At 47.4% G+C, this 26618-nt stretch overlaps 1 protein-coding gene across 1 annotated transcript in view; it reads left to right on the forward strand.

The window, feature by feature from the left end:
• The window catches only part of LOC126548169 (nose resistant to fluoxetine protein 6-like), an 82711-nt gene that overhangs the window by 32557 nt on the left and 23536 nt on the right, over window positions 1-26618 (forward strand). Inside the window, exons 2-3 of the mRNA XM_050196296.2 lie at window positions 5163-5563; window positions 14741-14997. Coding sequence (XP_050052253.1) covers window positions 5314-5563; window positions 14741-14997 — 507 coding nt within the window. The 5' untranslated portion in view covers window positions 5163-5313. The remainder of the gene's footprint in view (window positions 1-5162; window positions 5564-14740; window positions 14998-26618) is intronic.

Genomic DNA, 26618 nt, shown 5'->3' on the forward strand with positions numbered 1-26618 from the left:
AAACTATGCCAGGCAGAAAAATTTCTAGAAAGTTATTGCTTTGACCTATTACTGCGAATATTTTTTTAAATTGTCGCCAGACGATACTCTTTCGTGACTATTGTCGTTTATTACTTTTCATTTTAATTCACACAATATTTAGCCGTAAGGAAAAGTCGACAATTGCCCCTTTTTTAATATTTTTTATAAAAAAAAGTAACATTTACATGAGGAATATATTCACAATAGGTGCTTTTCATGTGTGTATACTAGATGATAAAAATATTCTGATAAGAAATAAAACCTCAACTTTCGCTTAATGTCATGCTAAAAATGAAAAAAATTACGTTCTGACTCAATTTGTGGCTTCATTTTCGCAATGTAGCGTTCCAAGTAAAAATATGGCATAGTCGGCATTGCATAGTATGCTTTGCTGTCTATCTATGTACAAAGATTTAAAAGATTAAATTTTGTTTTAAGCGAGAAAAAAATTTTTGAACTGCACAATCACAACGTTGCGCGGAGCATCTCTTTGCTTCACCTTCACTGCATAGCACGTCGGTCGGCGTTTCAGTATGGCTCATTTTACGTGTTTCTTGTTTTTCTTTTTGAAGACGAGGTCTTCTTTGCGACTTCAGGTTGATTTGCGGTTCGTGGGGACAGAGTTTGTGGCCATTGTCATCTTGTAAAATTAGATAATTGCACACCTTCTAGTGCACTTAGGACAAGAAATAGGCGACAAGAAATAGGATTCGAGCACCATTTGGATGCTATGTGCGGTGTGTACTTCTTTACGTAGACGTGGTGATGATGGGCACATACTGTATCATCCAGTGTGCATTTTGAACGCAGAATCAAGAGCCGGCGATCAAATTCGCTCAGTTCTTTGACACTACTGATGTACTGATTTTTCACGTAGATTGTCCCGTGGCACCCATTCGGTCCAAGTGAACAGTGCGGTAATTCAGCACCTGAAAATAAATCGTAAAAATTCTATTGCCAGGAACACGTGCCATTGAATTATATGTTGGCGCACATGTGCCAGAAAGTCTAACTGACGTAAGCCACCAGTGCCACGCAAAAAGGCAAGAAACGTAATTCAACTTTACGGCCACGTTTTTTCGTCATCCTACGAATGTAAGGCTAGAATTTTTATGTGCGTCCGGCAATACAGTGGTGCTAATACCACCCCTTGTCTTGGAGAGCAAATACGTGAACTAGAGACATCGTGTAGTTTAAACGTGCCACGAATTATTACGCAAATCCATGTACCTGAATTCTCAGAAACTGAAGACGCACCGAAACTATCGTCCAGACCGTCGACTTGATACATTTTATTCACACATGGACCATCGGAAAGAAACTGTAAACATGAACGCCGGTTTGCTTCTGTGACAGCTGTAGCTTTGCCTGGGATAAAGAGGAGCAGTAGCAGACGACACACCTATCGTCTGCTCGTAATGCCGTCGTCCTGACGTCGCTTTCCCAACCTCGGTGGGTGGCGTCGCGGGACGCGTTTACGATACGAATACGTGTTTCAACCACACATTTAAAGCCGCTTCGCAGACATTCTGGGTATCAAGCGGGCCAGTGGCCTTTTTCGTTGTTTTAGGTTTAGCAGAACGCCACAAATCGCCTGTTCGTTGAATAAAGCCACAGTTCTGGTTCCTGTTCTGGCGCGTTTTTGGTGAATGGTGACATGTGGATCGAATTTATTCCGCCGTATTTTTTAAAAATTACGCCTTATAGCTTCTCTGTATATAGTAGTACACTAACCTTGTGCATCTTTTTCGTCCCAAGCTTAACTCAGACGCCTATTTTTTGTCCTACGTGCACCAGAAGGCGTGCAATTATCTAATTTTACAAGATGACAATGGCCACAAACTCAGTCCCCACGAACCGCAAATCAACCTGAAGTCGCAAAGAAGACCTCGTCTTCAAAAAGAAAAAGAAGAAACACGTAAAATGAGCCATACTGAAACGCCGACCGACGTGCTATGCAGTGAAGGTGAAGCAAAGAGATGCTCCGCGCAACGTTGTGATTGTGCAGTTCAAAAATTTTTTTCTCGCTTAAAACAAAATTTAATCTTTTAAATCTTTGTACATAGATAGACAGCAAAGCATACTATTCAATGCCGACTATGCCATATTTTTACTTGGAACGCTACATTGCGAAAATGAAGCCACAAATTGAGTCAGAACGTAATTTTTTTCATTTTTAGCATGACATTAAGCGAAAGTTGAGGTTTTATTTCTTATCAGAATATTTTTATCATCTAGTATACACACATAAAAAGCACCTATTGTGAATATATTCCTGATGTAAATGTTACTTTTTTTTATAAAAAATATTAAAAAAGGGGCAATTGTCGACTTTTCCTTACGGCTAAAAATTGTGTGAATTAAAATGAAAAGTAATAAACGACAATAGTCACGAAAGAGTATCGTCTGGCGACAATTTAAAAAAATATTCGCAGTAATAGGTCAAAGCAATAATTTTGTAGAAATTTTTCTGCCTGGCATAGTTTCACTTGTGTGCGCAATTTTCAAAGCGTCCTCACGACATTAGAAAATTTTTTTTTCAAAAAGATCGCTTAATTAATTACTTCCCACATTGAGGTAAAACAGTATGATTTTTTTCAGCAGAATCGCAGATGGTCGATAAAACACCGAGTACACTTGAGATGGAATGACCCATATATATATATATATCCGAAGCAAAGATCCTTGGACTATGGCCGATGAAATCTGGTATAGGCACAGAGAGAGAGAGAGAGGGGAAGAAAGAAACGAAGAAGGAAAGGTAGGGAGGTTAACCAAGGACGTCCCCGGTTGGCTACCCTACACTTGGGGAGGGGGAAAAGAGAAGAACAGATAAGAAAAATAATTGTCAGTCATTCACAGTCAATCGCAGAGGAATCTCCCCTGTCACAAGCGTTCATACACTCCAGTGTCCTTCAAGAAACGCAGAAGGGCTTTTGTGGCCTCTTGCATGCAAGAACGCATAGGCCATGGCCCAAGGATCTTTTCTTCTGAGAGCGCTCTGTTGTCTAGCAGGTTGAGCTTCACTTTTAAAGTACGTCGTTGAGTGTCGAAGGATGGGCAGTGACACAGAAGGTCACGAGGTCACAAAAGCGCTAATGTGCTTATTTAGGTCAACTGGGGACTATACACACGTGAGTGGACACTAATCTGCGGGTTTGCCCACAATGACTCCCCTCCTTCAATTGGAAGCTTTAGAAATAGCGAACCCAAGTGTCTTTGCGCATCCAAAGCCTTCGCCCTGCTTGCGTTGTTTTGCCCTCTTTTTTTTTTGCGCTCTTTTCTAGGCCTATCGGTTTGCGTGCCCTAACGTTTGGGTACTCGAAACCTAAGACTCCCTATTGTTATCTTTCTTCCTTGGTCTCACGACCATGGTTGACCTCCCTGGCATGGCTTGTTTATCTCTTCAACGTGAAATTGACGTGAGAACATGCGAAATTTTTATGTACAAATTTGACTGAAGAGTCACTTGACTCGAGGACTTCACGTTGAGCAGCAACCCCTCCGCGGCCTGTGTACGGGCGGCGTTGAACACGAGCGACGTGCGCTATACATATGGCTGCCTGCGTGTATTTTCGGCACTGACTGAATTCTGTGACAAAAAAAAAAAAAAACAAGAACACCTGAGAGCGCGACTTTACGCACCGCAACCGCTCCGCTACTATATGTCTTTCTTTTTTTACTATTACTTGCCACCTTCTTGCTTCCTCCCCGCTCGGCTATCTATTTCTCTCACTTCTTTTACGCCCCACTTCCCTTTCATCGTGCAGTGCTGTTGAGGTGACCAAGCCTGAGAGTCAGTTACGGCGCTGCACCTATCTATTCACCCTTCCTAAAGATCGCTCACACACACACACAGCTACGTATCGGCAACTTCCGGTCACTAGCGCTCACGAAACGTAACGGCGACGCACCCGGAGGAGGCGAATAATACGTTTAGACGCGCGGCGTCGCTCAGTCGGGGACAAATACGCCTCATACGATGGTTCTATTTCTTCCACACTGTAGACGCTGTTATCGTATCGCGGCTCACCGTTAGCAACTATCTCGACCTGCCACTCTACGCCTTCGCGAACACTTCTTTTGCACAACAATGAGCCAAGAGATATGAGGTGTGATGCTGCAGTCAACGTCCCCAACCCCACCTTCCCAGCCTCTTTTTAGTTTGCAAAAATTGAGAAAAGGGGGAGAAAGAAAAAACGAACATAAATATGTATCAACAGTGGCTTAAAAGAAAAAGAACGTTCATTTGATTACTTTTAATTAAACCTTAATAAACAAAATAAGTGATCAAAACATGCCTTTCTCGATTCTAAGCATATAGCCTATAGTTTAAGTCTGCGGTCACCGTAATTTGCTGCTGTGTATTCTCTTCGCTCGCTGACCGCTCACGCACTCAAAGGAGGCCGACATTAAAAAAGAGATTGAAACTGTAAAACGAGCAGTCCGTTGAGAAATGCAAAAAGTACCGTCCGCACTAATTTAAACTCAATCGGGAAGACGAGGAATAAGGAGCAGCCGCCATACGCGCGACTACTGGAAGGCGCAAATACGGCCACATCCCTGCGTTCAACCAGATAATAAACGCGCCGCGACCCGCCCACTGAACGTCCGAGTCTGTGAATCACTCCAGTGTTACCAGTGACTTTAGATGTCGAAGTCGGCAATAAAGAGAAAATAAAGTGCTGCGACACGTCACAACGCAAGGGGACATTCCTAACTGTTTTTCGCTTGACTTGTCCGCGTATATCGGTCGACGTCAGTGGCGCACAGATGCCGACGAAACGTGTCCCACAACTACCGTTGAGCACGCGGAGCATATCTCATCTCGGGCTTGGTTCATCTCATGGTCGCTCTCCGGCCAGCGTGCAAACGCGCGTCCTTGTCAACACTCGAGCGCTGTGTGTGCATACTCCGCCACATAGTTCCGGCTCGCTGATGCAGGGGTGTAGGACAGACGCCCGCATATCGAAAACACACGCTGGTTCTCGTCGGCTGCGATGGCTTTCGGCGACCGAGGAGCGTTATTATTGCCGCCCTTTCAATCACGATGGCGCACGCGGGCTGGCTCGCAAATGTCGCGCGCGTGCACCTTCTCGCTCTCATGGGGGTCTCCTCTCTCCTTCTTTTTGCCTGCGCAGACTTTGCACCGGCTCGGCTACCGGACGATCCCATCGGGCCCGCTTATCAGGGGCGAGCGATGAGGGACCCGCCACCGGCGATAAGGCTGCACGGCGGCGGCACTGGTACGACCTGAGCGCTCGACTCCGGAGTTTCGGCGCGGGAGGCGTCATGGCGAGTCGCTTCTGCTGGGTGCCCGTGCTGCTGGCCCTGCTGCTGGTAGCGGGGCCCGCGCGAACCATGGACCTCAAGTCGATGGGCATCGACCTGGAGCGCACGGCGTCCATACTGCTGCCCATGCTGCCGGTCATCTGCAACGCCAACAAGGAGCAGAAGCAGAACGTCGACTGCGCCGGATGCGTGGACTCCATGGTGCAGTACTTCAGGGCGCTCTCCCACGGCGAGGAGTGGGCCATACTCAGTGAGTGCGCGCCGGTCGCTTTCTTTTGAGGTGGTCTGCTCTATAATAGCACGCGCTCCGGCTCAATATAGCCATTCGTCGCAAGCAAGCAGCGCGGGAGCCTCGGCTGCTTGGTGCATTGCGAGTCCGAGGACCGCACTGCTGACCCCGGGTCAAAGCCGAGGCTCGCGTGCTTCCACGTTCGCTATAGGAAGCTGCGCACACAGCGCCTTCCTGTAGCTGTGCGCTATCAGAAAAGGACTCCCAGAGAACATGGAGTCATTGTTCCATGGGAGGAAGGGTTAGCTAAGCCATAGCCAACACGATGCGTATACGGTATCCATTCGCCTGCCTGACAACTATTTGAACGGTGGGGCGGTGTGTGAACGATGCATATATTGTTCATGTCTGGAGTCCACCGATGGTAAAGCTCGTTGTCGATCGCCACGAGTGTTGAAATCGACGAGTCCACATAAATTGTTCGGGCAGATCCCCGACATTTGCATAGCGATCTGAGTTGAGAGATGGTAAAATCTTCCACATACACAGTGCCATAACGTATACGCGTTCACTACGTAGCGGAATATAAACTTAATCAAAATGTTTAGATGTTGCATTGCTTGCGCGTGAAAATTGAGTGCGCAGTAATTATACGGGAGATAGATTTCACTGATCATACAGAAGGAGAGATTAGGAAGGGATACCTTGCACAGATGAAGTCAGGCATACAATGCCTTGGGTTAGCTATCTTTAAACTCTAACAACGTGACTTCCTAACAAGTGTTTTCTGTTGTTCAGTGCCTTCAGCAGAGCTACGGCCGATTCACCGCGTTTCGAGATGGGCGAAGTGCCAGCTGTTAACGTGAACGCAAGGGATACATTTACTCGGATCGAGTGGTCAACTTGGCGCCCGCGAGTATTCGCGCGGAAAAATCACAGATTTTCGCATTAATGTTTCAGAGCACCGCGAAATTAAAGTAGCGAACGCATCCCGGTATGATTTCACAGCGTTCAACTGTTCTTTCAAGTACGCAAGTTATCAGTAGGCATTGATCACTACAGGTGTGCTACTGCTTCGACATGCCGAACATGAGACAATACTCATTCACTGACACACGTCCCATGATTCTCTAAGAAGCGTTCATACGAACATACATTGTTTCACGGTGATCGTTACATTACACAAAAAAGGAACAGCTAATTTGATGATTTTGTGCGCTTTACAAAGCGATAAGATTCTTTTTTTATTATTATTATTACTCAGACAATGCACGTTTACTAAGTAAGTGATTGGAAGAACTAGAGAATGTCTTTGCAGCTGCCATGATGAAACTATTAAAAGTTCGCAACAGTTTACGTGTCTAGGAGGCATCTGTTTCACATTTGGAAACCAAACATTCTCTCCCGGTATATTCATAAGATACCGTCGGTCGGATTCGCAACGAGTTTTTGATTGAAAGAAGCTCTTCTCGCCATACGCTGGCGTACAGCGCCATCTTTTTTTACCCAACATTTACCACAGTGCTCGTTGCAATTCGCTCCTCGCAGGATTACTCTTCTAACAAGATTGCTAAAATTTAACTGCGTGTGGTTTAGCGTCCCGAAGCATGCGCACGGGCCAAGACAGACGCAATAGTGTAGTGATGGAGCTACGGATTAATTTCGACCACCCGAGTTCCTTCATCGCGCAACAAATGTGCGCGGTACAAGAGTGACACAAGAGCTTGCGGCATTGTGGTTTCCGTGGCCGGAATTTGAATCCGCGATCGTAACGCAATTTCCACTGAGCCACCGGGGCATATACGTGCCGATCGTTTTGTTATATGCCGCTATACCCCTGTTTCACTACCAGAGTGAACTATATACTACCCCCTCACCCACACTTTTCCCCCTCTCAGAAGCGTTAAGCGCGCGCTATGCGGTATACATATGCTGTATACACCAACTCTCCACGCAGCTTGAAACTTGGATGAGTTTCTGTAACTGAGGCGGCGGTTACAAGATGACAACGGTTCGATAAAATTATATGTACTTGCCAGAAACGCAATAACGTCTGCCTCGCCGTTAACGCTTGCTAACAGTCGCTGCACGCGGTGGAATTTCTGGCGTATTATGGGCGTGGCGTGGCACACCGTCAGGTAACCCGTTTCACGCCGTGCACGGTGATGACGTTGCAATGAAGACCGAAATCACTTCCGTGCGGTTACGGTGAACAAAGTGCATACTCCAGTCTGCGTATTCTTCCCCCCCTCCCCTCCCCCCTTTTGTTGTTGTTGTTGTTGTTGTTGCAATAGCTGCAGCGTGGTTTGCCGTCTTATGGAAAATAAGCCCTATAGAAATCCTAGACGTATATATACGTACACGCGCAAAGTCGCGTCACATTCGCGCTGCCACTTTTTGCTGGGAGCCCGTATGTACAGGAGAACGCCCAACCTTCGGACACTGCATTCTGCACATTCTTACACGGTAACTTTTGTAACGTATACATTTTCACATTTTTTTCGACATATTTGTCGCGATTTATCTCTAAAATATGAGTAATCTCCGCACAGGTTTGTACGCATTAACTTTTTTGCCAAGCCAACAATGTCGTTGTAAAGTGGAGCGAAATTTAGATGTGCGGAAGGTGAATGAATGAATGAATCGTACTGCTGTTGTATAGGTGTCATATTACAGAACGTTTAACGTGATGCCGCGTTACGCTGAAGCTACGAGTATAGTATATCGCTCCTGTAAATTTGAATAGTACCAAGTCTACCTTCCGAATTCATAAAAGACAGTCAAGCCGACACTGACAGTGCCATTATTTACGTGAAAAAACAAAAACAAAACAAAAAAGTAAACGTCGACTGTCGTCAGTTTTGAGAACGTACACCCGTGAGTAAAAGTGTACGGTCCTGGGATTGCGCAATAAAACTAATTTTCTCCTTTGCCTGTGAGTGTAACTTGAAGTTAACGACTGCAGTCCAAACTTGGCGTTGCGGATTTTCTAGTGCGCTCATCAGTTTCCGTTTATCCCTATTAATTACGAAGAAATTTTTTTTCGGCGACCTTGTGGTCCATATACACTTTTGCCCTCGGGTGTATATCTTCCGAAAAAGTTACAGAGTACGTATTGGCTTTTTGCATATACGCATAGCAGAGACGTTAACTAACATAAACATGCTCTACGTTAGCTTTTAGATGCCGTAACCCTTCTCTTTTCCTATCTTTCTCTCATGGTCACGCGTTTATCACAGTTCCTCCGCGTTCTTTGCCGTCGCTTGGACGAGGGCGCGACGAGGGTGTGCGAAGCGGGGCTCGACAAGCTGTTCGGAAGTGCTCACCGCTGCCAGAACACGGCTGATAAGCCGCGTGAGTGATTTGCGGGGCCCTGTGATCTCAAGCGTGTCGGGCCTCCCCTGCCTGTAGGTGGGACAAGAGAGATTAAGGAGTGGGGCGAACGCTGCATCGGAATCTCGATTTATCCGTCCGAGAGAGAGAAAGGATGTGCTTGTTTGCTTGGTTGGTTGCGTGCGTTCGTGGGCTTATTAGGAGCTAGGTGCAGAGGTCGATATGCGGCTTTGAAGAGACGCCCAGTGTATACATATAGGCTCAGCAAATGTCGTATTTCTCTTTTACACTTTCCTCTCTCGAGTGGCAGTGCGAGACCCTCCACTTCCCCGCCCGCGTCGTTGTCACTGCTGTTTCCGTGACGTGTGCGTATATAGTGTTGCTCACAAGTGTAGCGGTTCGGGCGACTTGCGTATTGACTGCGTATACGTAGAGCACACGATAAACAAGAACAGAACGGAGATAGGCCGGGACACGCAGCGCTACGTTGCTCTTCGTCTGTTTGGTTTTCTTATCGTTATTCGTGGCCCCTTGTTAATCGTGCGCTACGTATATATGAAGTCGTGGTATAGCAAGAGATGACTTAGCGCTGCTTAAGTCGGCATTCAAAAGACGGCATGGATCGCCGATTCACTCCACTGACGACCATGACGTGGCTGAGCCCGCTGAGCAGCAACTAATCGCGCCGCTAGGAGCTCGAACGAGGCGTTCCTTTTTTTTTTTTGCTCTTTTTTTTTTTTTTTTTTTGTGACGTTCAATCAGTGGCACTGAGCTACGTTATGCTTGTCTGTTATTGGATCGAAAATCCACCCCGTCGCGTGAAAAGTGCGCTCTAAAGACGCCGGCGTAGCAAGGGTCAGCTAAAGGTTATAACGGCAAGAAACCAGACAGGGTGATGCGTCTGTTTGGTTGCCGTGGCGTCTGTTTTCTTGCCATTAAGCCGTCCCACGTTACGCGTATATAGCCGCAGTCTTTCACCAACTACAGACACCGTCGCAGCTTTGCCGTGGCTTGACTTCCGCGGACGAAAACGAGGCTGCCTTGCGTGCGGCGTCATTTGGCGGCACAGGGTCACGCCGCAGTCGTTCGCGGAATTCGGTTCGTCGTGTTGAATTCAACTGGTCGCACAGGGATTCCACACGATCTCGAGCGCCGGGACGCTTTGTATGCGATGTGATGACAAATGAAACAGGGTCCGGTGACTAACATCAAGCTGACGTCGTAAACCTTAAACGGTTTTTCTACGAAAAGAACAAACAGGTTCGTCCTGCTCGATGTTCCGTTGGCGACTGAACTTTTTTTTTTTTTTTTTTGTCACATTCCTCCGGATGCGCGTTCCCCTCCTTTCCACAAGCGGTTGTCCCTGCTTCTCGCCTCCGGTGTCTGGCCAGGCGCCCGTGCTGGCGCGTCTCGCACTGTGTAACTGGACCCGGCTCCGAAGAGAAGCAACTTTTGGGGCGCCAAGTAAACCACCGAATGTTTAACGGCCGAGGACGGGGGGCCGTATACCGTATGTGGGGTCCTTCCGGGAAACTTCGCGCTGTTCACTGAGTCTTTGGGAGCTGTCCGCGACACGCCTGGGCTTAGAGCATGCAGACATGTCGCCTCAGGCAAAAAATTAAAATTCTAAAAGCGCGTATGTGCTCGGAGCGAAGGAGCGATGAGGCCGTCGGTACGGGACCCAGACACAAAACTGCTATATTTCCAGTATACTGCGACGCAGGCCCGCGTAAGACAACACCAGTGGGTTACTCGAGAGACTGCCACGTTGGTGGCGGCGGTAAACATTTACTGTGTTTGAGCCTTATGTGTTACAATACCACTTGTGAGGGGGCTCAGGAACGCGTAGGATGGCAGGTAGGTGATGGTCCCAGCGGCGTTCACTGCAATTGTGACTCAGGGCTACGGTCCACGGTCGCATCTCTGCAGCACGGACTGCGGCATTTAGTATAATTAAGCGTCTGACCGTGGAGAAAGAAAAACCGTGGAAAGACCGTGGATATAGAGAAAAACAAAGATTTATGGCGAGGGAAAAGCGAACAAGGAATGGGAGTCATTAGGTTGTGCTGCTTGTAGGCCCAAGACATTTCATTCGAGGAGCAGTTCAGATGCTTGCCCGACGCAATTTCTTTGTTCTCGAGACCTACCATATCCCATATGCATTAAGGTAATATGAGAGGACAGGGACTACAAGGATTATGATAATTATTATTATTATGGCAATGAAGGAGGTAGTAGAATATCCGTAAGCAAAGCGTAAACGGTCATCCTGTGTCTTTGTTGGAGCCTAGACCTTAAACAATGTTCTATGCGCCAGTTATTTGTATCGATTTATCCAGTCTTCACAGCAATCAACATAACAAAAAGCCGAAGGTAAAATGCGACGCGAAAAAATACAAGGAACGCTATGAATACGATTGCTCCTATTTCTGTCATCCCTAGGAATCCTCATTGATTGATTGATTGATTGATTGATTGATTGATTGATTGATTGATTGATTGATTGATTGATTGATTGATTGATTGATTGATTGATTGATTGTCTTTGAAATTCTGGCAACTTTCGTGGCCAGCTTTTCTACATTTTATTGTATATGAAGACACGGAACTGGCACTGTGAGGTACAGAAAAACATATATGTATAACCAGCACTTCATTGAAAAGTGTTTTTCATTTCTGAGGAAAACCAAAAGAAGGGAATGGCGAAACAGAATCGAATCGATTTACCAACGCTCAAGTAATGAGATGAATAGGATCATTGTCAGATGCTCGCCATCACCACATTCCTTCACGGTGACTGAGGTCACGTTGTCAAGTTAATTAACCTGGATTCCTCAGTGCCGCCGCTGGACCTGCTGCTTACGTTGCTATCGAATATCAGATACCCGCCGTGGTTGCTTAGTGGCTTTGGTGTTGCGCTGCTAAGCACGAGGTCGCGGGATCACATCCCGGCCACGGCTGCCGCATTTTGATGGGGGCTAAATGCAAAAAAGGACCCGTGTACTTAGATTTAGTTGCACGTTAAAGAATAACAAGTGGTCAGACTTAATCCGGAGTCTCCCACTGCGCCGTTCCTCTGACCGTGGTTTTGGCACGTAAAACCCCATAATTAATATTATATATATATATATATATATATATATATATATATATATATATATATATATATATATATATATATATATATATATATATATATATATGATAAAGAACTCAGTCTTACTGTAACTGTCTGCGGTATAGCACTTCTTGAATTTCACCACCACACAGCAACATCGGCTAGAAGTTCAACAACAAACGCTCGGTAAAACAAAGAGGATGCTAGTGCTTGCTCTTCTTTCTCCTTCCTTAGTTTGTTAGTTACTTTTTGCTTCTTTTCTTCTTGGGGAGTGGCGGTGGTGCGTGGTCTCTAGAGAAGGGGTTGTTGCTTGCACGTTGGTTACGTGAGCAAATTTTTTTAAAAATACGCCAGCGAGCTGTCCAAGAGACAAGGACTCGTGATCTCAGGGTGAGTGATTCGTGGGAACTCTAAACTTTTCTGACATTCCTCGTTTTATGTACAGCCACTGTAGCAAGCTTTCCTAAACACGTATATGGTATGGTACGAAAAACTTTATTCAGGTCCTTCAGGTCGCGCTAGATTCCCAGCCCGAAGCGGGCCGCTCCTAGGTCGGCACCGAAACACGTGAAAGCGAATTATTGTTTTTTTTTTCACGGACATTTCAACGCATGCAGCCAGGAGATGCACCTGCACGCGCCATCTACTCAATGCATGCTTCAAGTCCACATTGCATCCAGCGTATCTGGGAGCAAGTTCGGCGTTCTCGTGGCATGGCACGCATGCGCATTCTCGTGTTACATATTGCTCGCTAAACTTGAACGGAACACACGTCTCAGCGACCTCAGCACACTGGTATGCGAGCTGTATTGGTCACGGCGTAATGAAGGGGAGCAGGAGAAGGGGGGAACGCAATGCGGTATTGTGCAGCTGCGCAAATAATCTGCTCACAAATCATGCGTGCCTATATAGTCCCAGACGATATCGCAAAACATACGTGTACCCTGATACGACTGAAATGTTTCATGCACCTTCAGTGCGCATGATATGCAAGCGCGTTCGCTGAGCGATCTCTCAATGTATGCAGGCTGATCGTTATCAGTTTTGCGGAATTTTTTTAATATCGCCTGCTGCTGATAACGTAATTCTAGTCCTTGAGCTGGATTGTTCAGTGAGGCGGACATTGCTTGCACGAAAAATCAGAATACATATTCAAAGAATTAATAAAAAGTAACTAATTAACTCCTTAATTAATTACTATACGGCACACATTGCAATTTACTAATTATGGTCGGTGAGTTTGTCGGGCGCATCAACTTGGAATGAATTTCATTAATGGCACCAGTGTGGAGGCATGCGCCACCGAACTCGCCGTAAAAATGCACTGTTGTTTAATGAAACGCTATTTTATGCATTGGAGCACAAACGTAACGGAACGTCCATGTGTTTTGTACCACACTTTTTGGGACACAATACCTTGAAACTGTTGTCTTCCCAGAAAATAATGTTAAGTGGATGCGTCTTGCAAATTCACCGGCTAAAATTTGTCAATTGCAATCTGTGCCGTAAAGTAATTAGTTAAGAACTTAATTAGTCATTTTTGTTAATTAGTTGGAAATGTGTTTCAATTTGTCGTGCTAGTAATGTCCGCCTTACGAATAATGAGCCCAACAAGAATTCTGCTACCTGCCGCAGGTGATTTTTTTTAGTTCCATAAATCTTAAAAATGATCACCCTGTATCACTTCACGTACGTCATGACTCTTCACAAGTTTAGCGTTCATTAATGGTCTCCGCATATAAACTGCATAATTCGGGCACGTTAGGGGGAAAAAAGGAGGGCTTTAGAAAAAATTTAATTCTGGGGTTTTACGTGTCAGGAGGAGAAGAAAATAAAGACAGAAGGCAGGGATGTTAACCAGAAATGCGTCTGGTTGGCTACCCTACTCTGGGGGAGGGGAAAGAGTGAATAGAAAGATAAGATAGAGAGAAGGGGGAGGGGGAGAAAGCCGCGGTGAGTTCGCGCACGCACGCGGAAGGCCTGAACGAGTCAAAGACGTTCACATAGGCCAGTCGTCTTCAAGAAAGACAAAGGTGCCTTCACAGCTTTGTGGGCCGACGAGCGATGGGGACGGTCTTCACGTAGCACCTGCACAGGCAATGGCCGATCATCCAGTCACCGCAATGCGATAGATAATGTTTGTCCTGCCGAGTGAAATCGATGACAGTGGCATAATAAATGTCCGATGTTCTCTTCGGCGCCGCAGACGTCGCATGCAGCACTGTCGGTCATTCCGATCAAAGTAGTGTGTGCCTTCGTGAAAGCCACGTCCAACCACAGCCGGTACAGAAGCGATGCCTCACGTCGGTGGAGCCCGGGTGAAGGTCGGGGCCGTAGCGAAGGGCTCAGTTCCTGCAACCTGGTGCGCCTTGTGGGTGTTTTACGCGCCAAAACCACGATATGGTTATGAGGCATGCCGTAGTGGGGGACTCCGGATTAATTTTGACCCCTGTTTATTTGCTTCCTTTCTTTAAGTGCACCCAATGCACAGTACACTGGCGGTTTTTTTTTCTACTTCTTTTTTTAATTCGCCCCCATGTTAATGCGGCCGGGATTTGGCCCCGCGCCCTCGGACATATAGCAGAGCAACGCAGAGATCATTTTGAAGTTGCGGACATACGAGTTGCGCTCGGCTGTTCTGCCGCCAGAGCACCATGTTGCGTTAAGAAAGCCACTGTGCAGAACAGCAGTCGCAAACGTGCACCGACACTTGATTAACCCAAATGCTGCGTGCCGACCGTACGCAGTGACGGACGCGCAGGCCAAGCTGCCAGTGTCGGTGATGGGGGGCACGTTCAGCTTCCTGGCGTCGTTCGACGACTGCCTGAGCGTGCCGCCGACCAAGGCCTCGGATAGCGTTGTGCTGCGGGCGCTGAACATCAGCACACTGCACCCCAGCTACTGCTCCTTCAAGATCAGCGTCGGCCTGCCCGAGAACCACACTGAGCATCACCACGCCGAGGAGCCGCCAAAGACGGGCCTCATGGCCATGATGGACAAGCAGGTGAATGTCGTCTTTGTTTTAATTACGGAGCTGTGCTGTACAGGACGTTACATGGCGCTCGCGGTGCGTGCGTGCGTGCGTGCGTGTGTGTGTGCGCGCGCGCGCGCGCGTGTGTGTGTGTGTGTGTGTGTGTGTGTGTGTGTGTGTGTGTGTGCGCGTGCGTGTGTGTGTGTGTGTGTGTGTGTGTGTGTGTGTGTGTGTGTGTGTGTGTGTGTGTGTGTGTGTGTGTGTGTGTGTGTGTGTGTGTGTGTGTGTACGTAACTGCAAGAACACGTCTTAGAGTGCAGATCTCATTTCAACACCATTAGGCACAGAAAACTTGTTTAAAGATATTACACATACCTCGAAGCATTATTTAAGAAAATTAGATCCTTTGTACCACATTTAAACATTTCCAACGCTCTTAATAAACGTAAGGAAGCTACTTGAAATCGTTTATTCATCTCCTTGTGCAAGCTTCACCTAGGTAGCCACCGATTTGCCAAACGAATTCGCCTCGGCAGTCGCCTGTTTGTTAAGCTATTTCGCCTCCGTGGTCAACCGAATACAACTGCATGAGAAAATATGTTTGCGTTTGGCAACCAGGTATTACATCCACTGCACCGCGGCAGTTTCGTTCATCAGACGGATTGCGCAGCTCATCCCAGGATGCGTCGTAAGAGGAAAGCGTTGTCTGCGGTGGAATTTGAGGCTATCGCTGCTGAACGACGGCGTAGGAACGCGGAAGCAGCTGCAACTCAAACGTCAAGAGTCGGAGACTCTCGAACAGTGTCAGGGGCGTTTAAACAGTGTAGCGGAAGCTCAATATTTGTCGTACGGTTAAGATATCTGATTGCACAACCTGACCTCTTAACGTGCAACCCCATTTTTTAAAATTTTATTGTAGAATCACTTTTGTCATTCTTATCATACAACTTCACGCTCCCTCCCTATAGCTGTTCAAGTGGATTTCGCTCATTCACGGTTCCCACCATTACAGTTTGTTCGCGCCATATATACGCCCGAACAGCGGCATAGCTGTATTTGCTTGGTTGTCATGTTTTTATCTCACTACATGGAACAAAAATAGCATGCACAACGCCGTGGAGAGCCCGTGAGAGTGACAGCCCGGGCGATGAAAGGAGTCCGCGTGTGACGACTCTGACGAGCGTGTATACGGTAAAGTCTTAGTTGTACGAGCGTCAGTTTAACGAATATTTCATAATAACGAACCTTTAGAAAATCTCCGGCGGTTTTCCTGTGCATTCTATGCAAAAATATTTCAGTTAAATGAATTCTTGAATAACGAATATTTCAGTTGAACGAACTTGATCAGTGGACCTGGCCTCCTTTTTTCAATCAGTTCAACGAAGTTTTGCGCTTTGCAGCATTGGCGTAGCCGATGCCCGCATCCCCAAAATCGCCGCTCCCGCGGCAGGTGTATGCAGTGTGACAGAGAGTTCGTTGCCTTTGCTCAACTATCAGACCTGGAAGTTGTTTCCAGTGTTCGTCCCGAAGAAGAAGAATTCGAAGAGGAAGATGCAATCTCAGGGGCAGATTCAAATCCTGTACTTCTAGCCGAGGCTGTAGGATGGATGCCTTGGAAGGTTGCGAGACTTCGTGTCTCAGCAACAGGCTCTGCCAGAGGAAATGCACAAAAAACAGACTCTCTGAACAGCTTTAAGAGCACCAGTGCAAAAGAAAATTATTATTTTTTTAATGAGATAACCAGCAACGTAGCTGTTACGCACTTCGTATATATTGATGTACATAACTCCATAAATTGCATTTCACACTTTTGACTCGATGTCTGCTGTACCCTATGCTGTTCCATGTTCTAGTGAATATTCAGTTTAGTGACCTTTCAGTTAGGGGAACTATTTCCTTGGGTCTGTAGAAGTTCACTCAACTGAGAGTTCACTGTATATACTCACGATATCCAGGACTGGCGAACAGTTCTTTTTGTAGGGTCACCTTCGGAGAGTCACGTTCCGTTCTATTCGGAGGGTTCTCCGGTTCGGTGGAAGGTGCTGATAGTCGCCCATTCCTTCTTGCCGACCCCACGAGAGAGGGGCCACGCCATAGTTCAACTGTTTGAACATTGACGCAAGCTCCTATTGTCTCTTCTTCGGACAAGCGCTCATACTGCATCTGTTTTGTTCCTCTCTTTCTTTACGAGTTCTCTTCAACGTTGCACTGCCAATACTAGTTTTGTTTCCGCATCCGCCAGCGTGCGGTGGATGATGATGAGGTAGAAGACGGCCACCCGATCAAAGCGAAAGGAACGTACACCACCTTCCTTTTGCACCTCTCGTTCACAGGCCTACGTGGCCTGCGGTATAGACGAGAAGCATGGAAGTAGTTTGGCGTGCACTGAAAAGCAGCTGCCGATAGCACGATCGCTTTCATGGAGGGCAAAGGCTCCGGTCGGTTTTCTCACTTTATACGATGCACATCGCAGACCAAATGGTAGCTTCCGCTCGAGAACCGCACGGGCTGACCGGGGCTCCTTCTCGCGTGCTGTGTGCGCCGAAGCGAAGGTCGCTTACCTGAGTAAAGTTCAGTGAGGGTCGACCATGAGCACTTGTTACCCTCATTGCGCGTGGAGCCCAAGTCCCCGCGTGTCAATATTTGACGCAAACTGAAACATGCTGAAACGCCTCTCCCGAGAAGTGTTCGATTAGGCGATGCATGAGGACCAATCACGTTTCGTCTGCTCGGCGTGGTGCATACGATCACGCGTGTGAATGAACCGCCTTGCGTTTGGTGTGCAGAAGGGACAACGTCAAATGCTGGACAACTGCTTTGTATGTGTCCTGGAACGCGGGCGATCAGACTTAAAGGGACACTAAAGCGAAACAATAAATCAGTTTAGACTAATGAAGCATTGTTTGAGAACCCTGGAGGCAGTCATTTAAAAAAAAAATAGTTTGATTATTACAAGAGAAAATGAAAGTCCAAGTATCAGTATTTTAATTTTGCGCCGAAACCCCAGCGCCGGTACGTCAGCGTGATGTCAGGGATTCCAAAGTATGTCTTCGCATTTGGACAGCGTTGGCTGAATAAAGGTTCCCGAAACTTGCCATGTTTAATATTTGGTTGCTTTAGAACACAATGTAGCCCATATGTACCGCTGTACATAATTAGTAGGCCCTAGAAGATGCCATCAAAATCCAAGACGTCACAGCCCCCAGGTGCGGGAACTTAAGTAGGCGTCGCCACCCGTATTTCGTTCTTGCGCTTTTTCTGGCTTACCAAACGTCTTATCGTTGTAAGAGTGGTGTTTTTGGTGCTGTAGAACGGTAATTTACTTATGCAGAAGAAATCATTTTTCATTTTAGTGTCCTTTTAAGAATGTAAGAAAGGCTGGACTGAAGCCAGACCTACCTGAAAACTACAACCGTAGGGTGATGAGCAAGTTTCAGAAAGAAACTGCTGCAGTTATTGCACGATGCAGACTTGGAAATTTTTATTTACTATTTATGCCTTGCGGCAAATCCTCCCGAAAGAAAAAAAAAGGGGGGGTGGGGGCTCAAACGTGCCCCATTTTTGGGGCACCTTTTGGGGGGTTCAAACGTGGTCGAGTGGCTTCCTCAAGGCTATAACCAAAACGAAGGGTTGTCGAAATCACAAGTTCGACACGCGGCGCTTCACTCTCTAGCGATTCGATCTTCTGCTTCTGCTTCCGCAGGGAAGGACTCCTGGCTCGCGCCGCTAGCGTAGAGGTTTCGAAACCTAGTCAAACACTCGAAAGGCCACTGGCCCGTATGGGAGCGGACGGGCAATTGGACGAGCAATTTCTTTTTTTCCAGGTTTTCCAGCCACGATGCTATGTCGTCTGCTGAGGGGAAAAATAAAGACGAAATTCAGCGACTCAAGGTGTGCAAAGTTCGAAAGCGTTCTCAGGTCGGGAAGCAGGTCGGGAGGCATGTCAGCTTTTGTCCAAAACGAGGAGTCCGAGAGCCCATCGACGAAACAATAGACGCTTTCGATCTCCGCAACCATATATCTCTAATCACAAGAGCGAATGTTCCGAGCAAGTGACCGACTACTCAGTTAAACTGTGACCATTCTGAAGACGTCGTAAGTCCGATCTAGTCGAATCGATCCTTTGCCCTGCGGAAACAACCCTGCTGCAGCACAGGAGGTTCCAACCACGAATATCAGAACACAGTTTTATAGTTAGAAGTTCCACCTCGCCGCTCCGCGGTTCCCAAACGAGCTCTCGCGTAAGGGCAATAAGAATTCGCAAACACGCGATGTGGTTGGAATGCCGTTCGGTCCGGTGAGATACGCTTGTGGCGGGAAGTCCCAGTCCTCACGTACGTCGTCGGCGCCATCTCGTCCACATATAGGTGAACGAAAGGCCTCTGCTGCATACCTGTATCTCCACGGCATCAGTCTGCAGGATGAAACCCTGCTAGTGCGCGGCTGGCCACGCGGGCAATCTTCAGGTGCGGCGGGTTGACGGTTTGCATTCCTGCACGGCCAGTATCCGCATACGCAGTTTAATCACACGCGCGCAGCGAACGGGACGAAGGCGTGCCTCCGGTGCTCGACGGAATCTAAGCAGAAGGCGTCCGCAGTGGGAACGGTTGCATTAGCACAAGTACGAGCACGTAAACACAGACCAAGCCGCTTTGAGAGATTTCCCGGGAACTGAACTTCACTACCACTCTCACGCAGTTAAGGCTTCAGGGTTTTTTTTTTTTTTCTCTCTCTCTCTTTCTCTCTTTTCTGTGGCTTCCCATACATGATATTACACATCGGCGAGCTCGCCGACCTGCACGCCACGAGCTGGCATCACGTCCACGAATTGTCGAGCTACAAATGAGTCGGTCGTCTGCACAATATGTCTGCGATATAGACCGTTTCATCGGGCGAGGAGGAAAGGGCGCGTGGAGAGCCTTTCCTCCTCTCTGGCTTGGGCGATCCGGCGCGGCGCTGCTTGAACGTATTGCTTAGAGTTACTGTTGCTGTCGCGTGCTGCGGAATGATTTCGAGATGTTTTAGATCTTACTTTGTGAAATTTACGCCAAGGTCGTCAGGGAAGCCTTTCGGTGCATCGGTGACTACTGTAGGCGGAAATATGTCTTGCGGGCGCAAAAATGTGACGCGCATAGTCAGCCGCGCTGTACGCGCACTATCAGTCGCGGTGCGTGTATGTGTTTTTACTATTTTGCTTATATCGATTTTAATTCAACGAAGGAAACCGGCGTCTCTGTATTACCAGTATTAAATGGTAAATCAGCTCACTGTCTGATCGATTGGCGTAGGGAGTAAAACATAAAACATAAGAGCGCATGCTCGTGCACGGCCAACCTAAGGCAACCACGAAACATTTGAGCGGCAGGCGCTATCAAATATTTGTGATACACTGGCATCGTTCTCACGCATTTCAAGTCTAGTGTGCTTGAAATTCCCATATGTCTACGCTAGCCTTGCTGCATGACGCCCATGGCGCTGCTCAACACAGCGATCACTGCGGTTGGTGAGCCAGCACGATACATATATAAGCTGTGTGCTTCGGCATTGCCTTTTTGGCCTGTATACAGCCATAACGTATGAGAGGATTCGCATAAAAAGAATGCGATATCTATTTTTGAGCGCAAAATTTCCGTAATACGTGTGAGTGCGTCGTAGAGAACTGAACGAACACAACCGAAAAAAAAAAAAATTCGGTTATCATCCTCTTTTTCTAAAAAGCAAGAGAAAACGGGCTAACGCCGCACAATGTTTATAAATATATAACCGCTGATGCCGTATGCTTGGACCATGTGCTATATAGAACAAAGATATCTGTAATCCAGCACCTACTACTGCTTAGGACGCTCGCGCAGTTCGTAAACAGTCGCTTTGCTGGATAAGTTTAATTCAGACTGTAAGTTATGCTGCTATTACTAGCCAAAACTATTTTATTCATGGGTGGAAGCTTCATCCACCCAACCAAGTAGTCACGCAATGTAACCTGCAGCGAACAGTTTGAGCGCTTGTCAAAGTATAACAGCAGAGCTCCTATCGGTAGCAGAACGGTATCCACGCTGTTACGATCGTCGCGTATGTTTCATGGCTCCTAAACTGCAGCTTAGGAATAGAGGATAATACTGCAATAAGGTCGCATTAGTGATTGGAACATTCATAAATACACAATTCCTCAGAGGCTGATTGCAGGCTCAAATATGCGCACACACATCGGGCTGCGTGTTCCGTCCACCTCAACGCCAGCAGAAATACCGGGCATGACGCATTAAACCACTTCAGCACGTCTCACAGAACCGTTTACCACGTAGAAGACGCAGTTCATACTAAACAGACCGCACGACCACGAAAACAAACGCCAAAACCTACCGCCGAGCGTATACCTGCCATGCAAAACACCGCTTTCACCCAAGCCAGTATGGCGCTGCTCATAGGCGGCGCCACTGCGCTCACAATATGGCGGCGCCTACGAAAAAACGGTCTATAGACGACGATCCCGTTCGTTCCTCGACCATATTTGTTCGGAGCACGTATGCTGTGGTAGCACCCTAGGTGCGGCGGTCGGTCGACTCACCACTGCAGTGCACTACGCGCCATTATTCGACGAAGCTCACTACTTTGCCATAGACAGCCTAACACATACGCGAGTACACCTGTCACTTCGCTCACTATAAAGAGATCAGAGGGGAGGACTAGAAACCCGTACGACCTTTGTTAAAAAGCAGTCAAACCACGCCGCACGTTCAACCGAAGTCGACTCAGAATCCTGCAGGGTCATTTAATTATATTCTGTCCCCGGCCTGTCAGAACTCCAAACGCTGTAGACAACTCTGTTCATCAGACTTAATTGTCTTTTTTTAAGCACCAGGAGTGCGACATGGACTCCGCGGCACGATACAGCGTGCAGCCTTGGTCGTGTGCACAATGGTCAGCCTGCAACACACACGTGCGCACAGACCCACAAACGCGTGTGCACAATACGATTCATAGGTAAGAATTCTAAAATCAAATTTAAAGAGCGGAGTATATTCTGGTAGAAGCAAACTTAAGCAGCTTCAAGTGCCTCTCAGAACTGCGAACATCGCTTCCAAGGCATGCAGTATTGTTCAACTAACATATGCGTCTGTTGCCACGTGGGTAACTTATTTCAGAGAGCCGTCTATACTGTTCCTGTTTCGACGAGAGTTTTGTTTTGTCTAGCCTTAAAACTAGGGGTGCGCCGATACTCGCGTGTTACCGAATCAAGTCGAATAGTGAACGTCCGAATAATTCGAATCGCGAGTCGAATGTTTGAGGTTTCGAATATTCGGTATACATTCGCTGGGACACCCGGAGTGTTCATGCCCTAAAGCGCGTGGTCTCAGTCGGTACAAGGTCCTTCGGTCGGCTGGACCGATCGATACGATATTGACGATAACGCGACGCCGGATAGAGGGAACGGCGATAAAAGCAGCGCGTATTTCGGAAAGGGCGACCGCATGTGCGAAGATCGCGCCGATTAGCCGCCGCTAAACACGCAGATCATATCGGACGCACGCGTTCGCACACACATATTCACGCAAGTCGGAACTTTCTGTCCACACGCGAGTTTAAATGCGCAGACAAACTTGGTACGCATGCCCGCGGAAGCGAACGCCGCTCCAACAGCCGTCAGTGAGGCCTAGTCGGCGCTGCTTCGTCGGGCGTCGGTGACTGAAGTTGACAGTTTGGTGTCGAATCGACGCGGATCTACTCGCAGCAGCCACACTATATACTCGGAAATCCGACAAACCGCCTCGCAAACGAAAGCGAGGGTACGGGATGGCACCAACGTTGTTCACGGACGGCCGCCATCTTTGCGACACGCCGTATGACGGCTGCTCGTTCCCGACGCCGTTCGTAGATGCACATCGGTCTTTTACAGCGAAGCTGTCTGTGGCCATAATCCCGGGATTTATTCGTGGCGTAACGCCGACAGAAAACACTGGTGGGCCGATCCCGGCTGCAGTGCAGTGCAAAGCAATGGCTCGTACCCCCGTAAGGCAGAAGCTACAAGCTGTCACTCATCAATGGCTGGTTAACCTCCCTGCCTTTCCTCTCTCTCATAGCCCCGTAAGCAAGTAAAAATTCAATGGGTCATACCCCCGTAAGCCAGAGGCCACAAGCACTCGGCAAGCGGAAACCAACAGTGAATACATCCTTTGGAGTCACGCATACAACATACAGAACAGCATGCGTTTCAATAAAGAACAAGCTCAAAACAAGTAATCGAACCACATAATTGAAATTAAGGCGCTCCTGATAACGATGCGAAGCACGTATACCGCTCCCCAAACGCGTTTCCCGGTAAAGATTACTGTTGCGCCAGCTGCCGCGGCGACGGCTGCTTGCGACGTGGGGGAGTGACGTCCCTAGCATTTCGTATATAAAATAACCAGCCTAGCAACTGATTTCAGTGCTGTTGCAGCACCGCTATTGGCGGCAGCGTGCTGTCAAAATCACCATTACTCCCATTACTCTAAAATAACATTACTACCATTACTCTGAAGCCATAAAACATTGCATACACCCCTCAGCAGTTGTAGTGGGGGTTTTCAACAACTTCGCAGGACATCTACTTTCGCAGCGCCGTGATGGCGAGACAATTTTATTATTCGTTTCCTCGAGCAACCCCTCACAAGGCTAGCTTCAGATTTACTCGGCGTGCGCTAAAGTCTCAAGTGTCATGCCTCTAGTGCGCTTACTGCCCGGCTGCAGACGTCTGCGTGGACGACGGGTGGACACGGAGAAGTGGGGGGAGGGTGGTGCCTCGCGCGAACTTGTCGTGGCCCTCTCAATTTCGGAACCTTTGGCTGGTGGTAAATGGCGCTGAACCCGACAGTGAAAATGCCTCTGCTTTTTACCGTCAGCGCGACCGCGGTCGACACGAGCAGCGCCAACGATGGCTACTCGCGAAGCGGTAACAGTGTCACGTGATGCGCGGTCCGTGCTTTCTTCTGCCGTGCAGATGGACCTTGATGAGCTCACGATAACACGCAAAATCCACCTGCCCATAAAGTTAGAAAAATCCTTCTGTATTTTGGAGAAAAGAAGGAAAACAACGCTTTCTATGCAATAAAATGTTGCCGTAAAGCAGAAGTCCACAGAAAAGAATCGAAGAAAACGTTTGCGCGACAGAAGTGAATGAAAACTTTAAACCGGTGATCAAGACGGGATGACATGTAGTATGAATCTTCTGAAAGGAATCTTGTTTAAGAGAGTTGTTTTTTGGCAAATTATATCTTGTGAAAAAGGCAGCGACAAGAAATCTTTCTTAGAAGCTGTCCAGGTGTCTGTTTCTCAGCCACCTGATCTGACAGTTGTGAGGAGCGTTCAACACTGCAGTCAGCCGCGCGTCTCTTGTAGAAATGCGCGGTTTCGTCTTAAGTTGCACGTTGGGCTTGTTGGTATATCGCGATGGAGGCAGAAGGCGTAACAGGACAAAAGAAGAACACAGACGACACGGGCTTCTTCTTTTGTCCTGTTTCTGATGCGCTACGCCTTTTGCCTCCATCATGATGTACCAACAAGCCCAGCGTGCAACTTTAGTCAACTTCACTTCTAGTTCAGTGAGCCCTTCTTCTTTACATGTGTTCAGGGATCCCTGCAGTACGGTTGCCTTCATCGCTACGGCAGTGTGCAGAGCCCGATCGTAGCGCCAAACGTTTGTGTCGTCTGTGTTCTTTTGTCCTGTTTATGATGCGCTACGCCTTTTGCCTCCATCATGTTTCGTCTTGCCGGCTCGCCAAGGCTTCGCTTAGACCTACTCTCAGAGTGCTCGGGATCTACGTGATCTTAAGGCGAATTGTCGGAAGAGTGGCCATCGTTGGGTGAACGAGCGGAGAGAAAAGCACGGGTGCTCAGCCGTTGTCATGCCATTGTCGTCACGGTGTCGTCATTCGCTTGACGCGATTCCGTTGTTGTGATTCCGGTGTCGTGATGCCCTCTTATATATAGTCACGCTGCCGCCGACATCACGGTGTTATCGTCTCCATCGTCGCTCGCCGCGCCGCCGCCGTCACGCTGTCATGCCGCCTATCAAAACATGTCCACGATAACTTATGCCGCCATCATTAAACACCGTTAGCGACATCAGCAGTATAATTCAGAAGTATTGCTAGTGCGTCCATTTGATGCCTGCGGCCCGCATAAGCCTGTTCACTTGCATTGACAATCATCTTCGATGGTTTCTGCAACAATTTTTTTCTGTTCTCGTATTGGCAGACGCACTCGGTTGAACACCGGTAATAGCCGCGATATACGTTTACGAGTACTTATATACGTAGTAACGCGGCACCTTATCTTCCCTTTTGCACCGATGCGTCTGGATACCGGCGCCTTCTGTCACTGCCCCCTTAGGAAACCTGCCAATATCGGCTTTCATCTTCCATCATAGCAAGCGTGTGCGTACTGGTGCAAGTCCTTGCTCACTAAATATTTACGAATCACAGAAGTTTATAAGAAGCTGCCCACACCCCGAGGTGTTGCAAGGCGTCTACTATTATGCTATGACCTTTGCTCCTCCCCCACTCTTTCGCATTGGAAAACATAGCTCGCATTTCAAGCAGGTTATATACATGGCCGCATGTAAGCTGCATATGCGCGCGTTCGGCAAAACGTGCGCTTGGCTTTGCCACCGTGCACAGTAATTGTGCGATAATCGATCACTGAGACGGCATCGCTATGGTGCAGAAAATTAAGGAGCCCAATTTTTCAATGAGGTTTTAAAAGATATGTAGTGCTACCGATATAGGACCACGTATATTCACGCTCTCCTATATTTTTCGGCACTTTTCGATTTGCCATATTTCTCTTTTTGTGTTCTTCTGAGTTCAGTCACGACCCGTATCTAAATAACGTATCGCTGAGGGTAGAGGCATTTCTCTTGTTTAGAATGCTTGCTCCAGTTATTTATACGAAGTTTTTTTTTTCTTTTAGGAATATACAGATGCTTTTTAAGTCGGCTGTGGCAGATATCACAATTATAATCTTCGAACTGTATTACTTAGAGGCAGACATAACATCCCCGAAACATCAAAATGCGTAATCAACTAAATAATAAAATTTTACTAATTCACGGGACATGTTGCAATTTACAAAGCCAGTGAGCTTGCACGGCATATATGGACTTAAAACGTGAATTCTGAAAATGGCATCGGTTTCGAGATATCACCAAACGCGATGTTCATCCATTTGCAGCGCATCGACGACGCAGTGGATCGTCTGCAACATGCGAAGATCCTTTCCTTTGCTAGATCTTAACTTCGGGTATTGGCAAATCGAAGTTGATGAACAGGATCGTGAAAAAAACTGCGTGAAAAAGTAGCATGGCGTCAATATGAGCTTTCAAACTTGCGCTAAAAATGCACTGTTGTTCCACTTAGTTATCAAAAAAAGAAAAAGAACGTCGTTTTATGCGTGGAGTCGCAAATGTAACTGGACCGCCAATGTATTTCGTCGCGTCCACTTTGGCAATGAATATTTCGAAGCCGGTGTCATCCTGATAATTCATTCCAAGCAAATACGCCCGGCGAACTCACAAACTACAATCCGCAAATTGCAATATAATGCAGCCTAAAGCAGTTAATTGAAAGGATAATTTGCAAAATTGTGATACTTCGCTGATTAGGTATTTCGATTTCTCG

The sequence above is a fragment of the Dermacentor andersoni genome, chromosome 1, assembly GCF_023375885.2.
Source record: "Dermacentor andersoni chromosome 1, qqDerAnde1_hic_scaffold, whole genome shotgun sequence".
Taxonomy (NCBI): Eukaryota; Metazoa; Arthropoda; class Arachnida; order Ixodida; family Ixodidae; genus Dermacentor; species Dermacentor andersoni.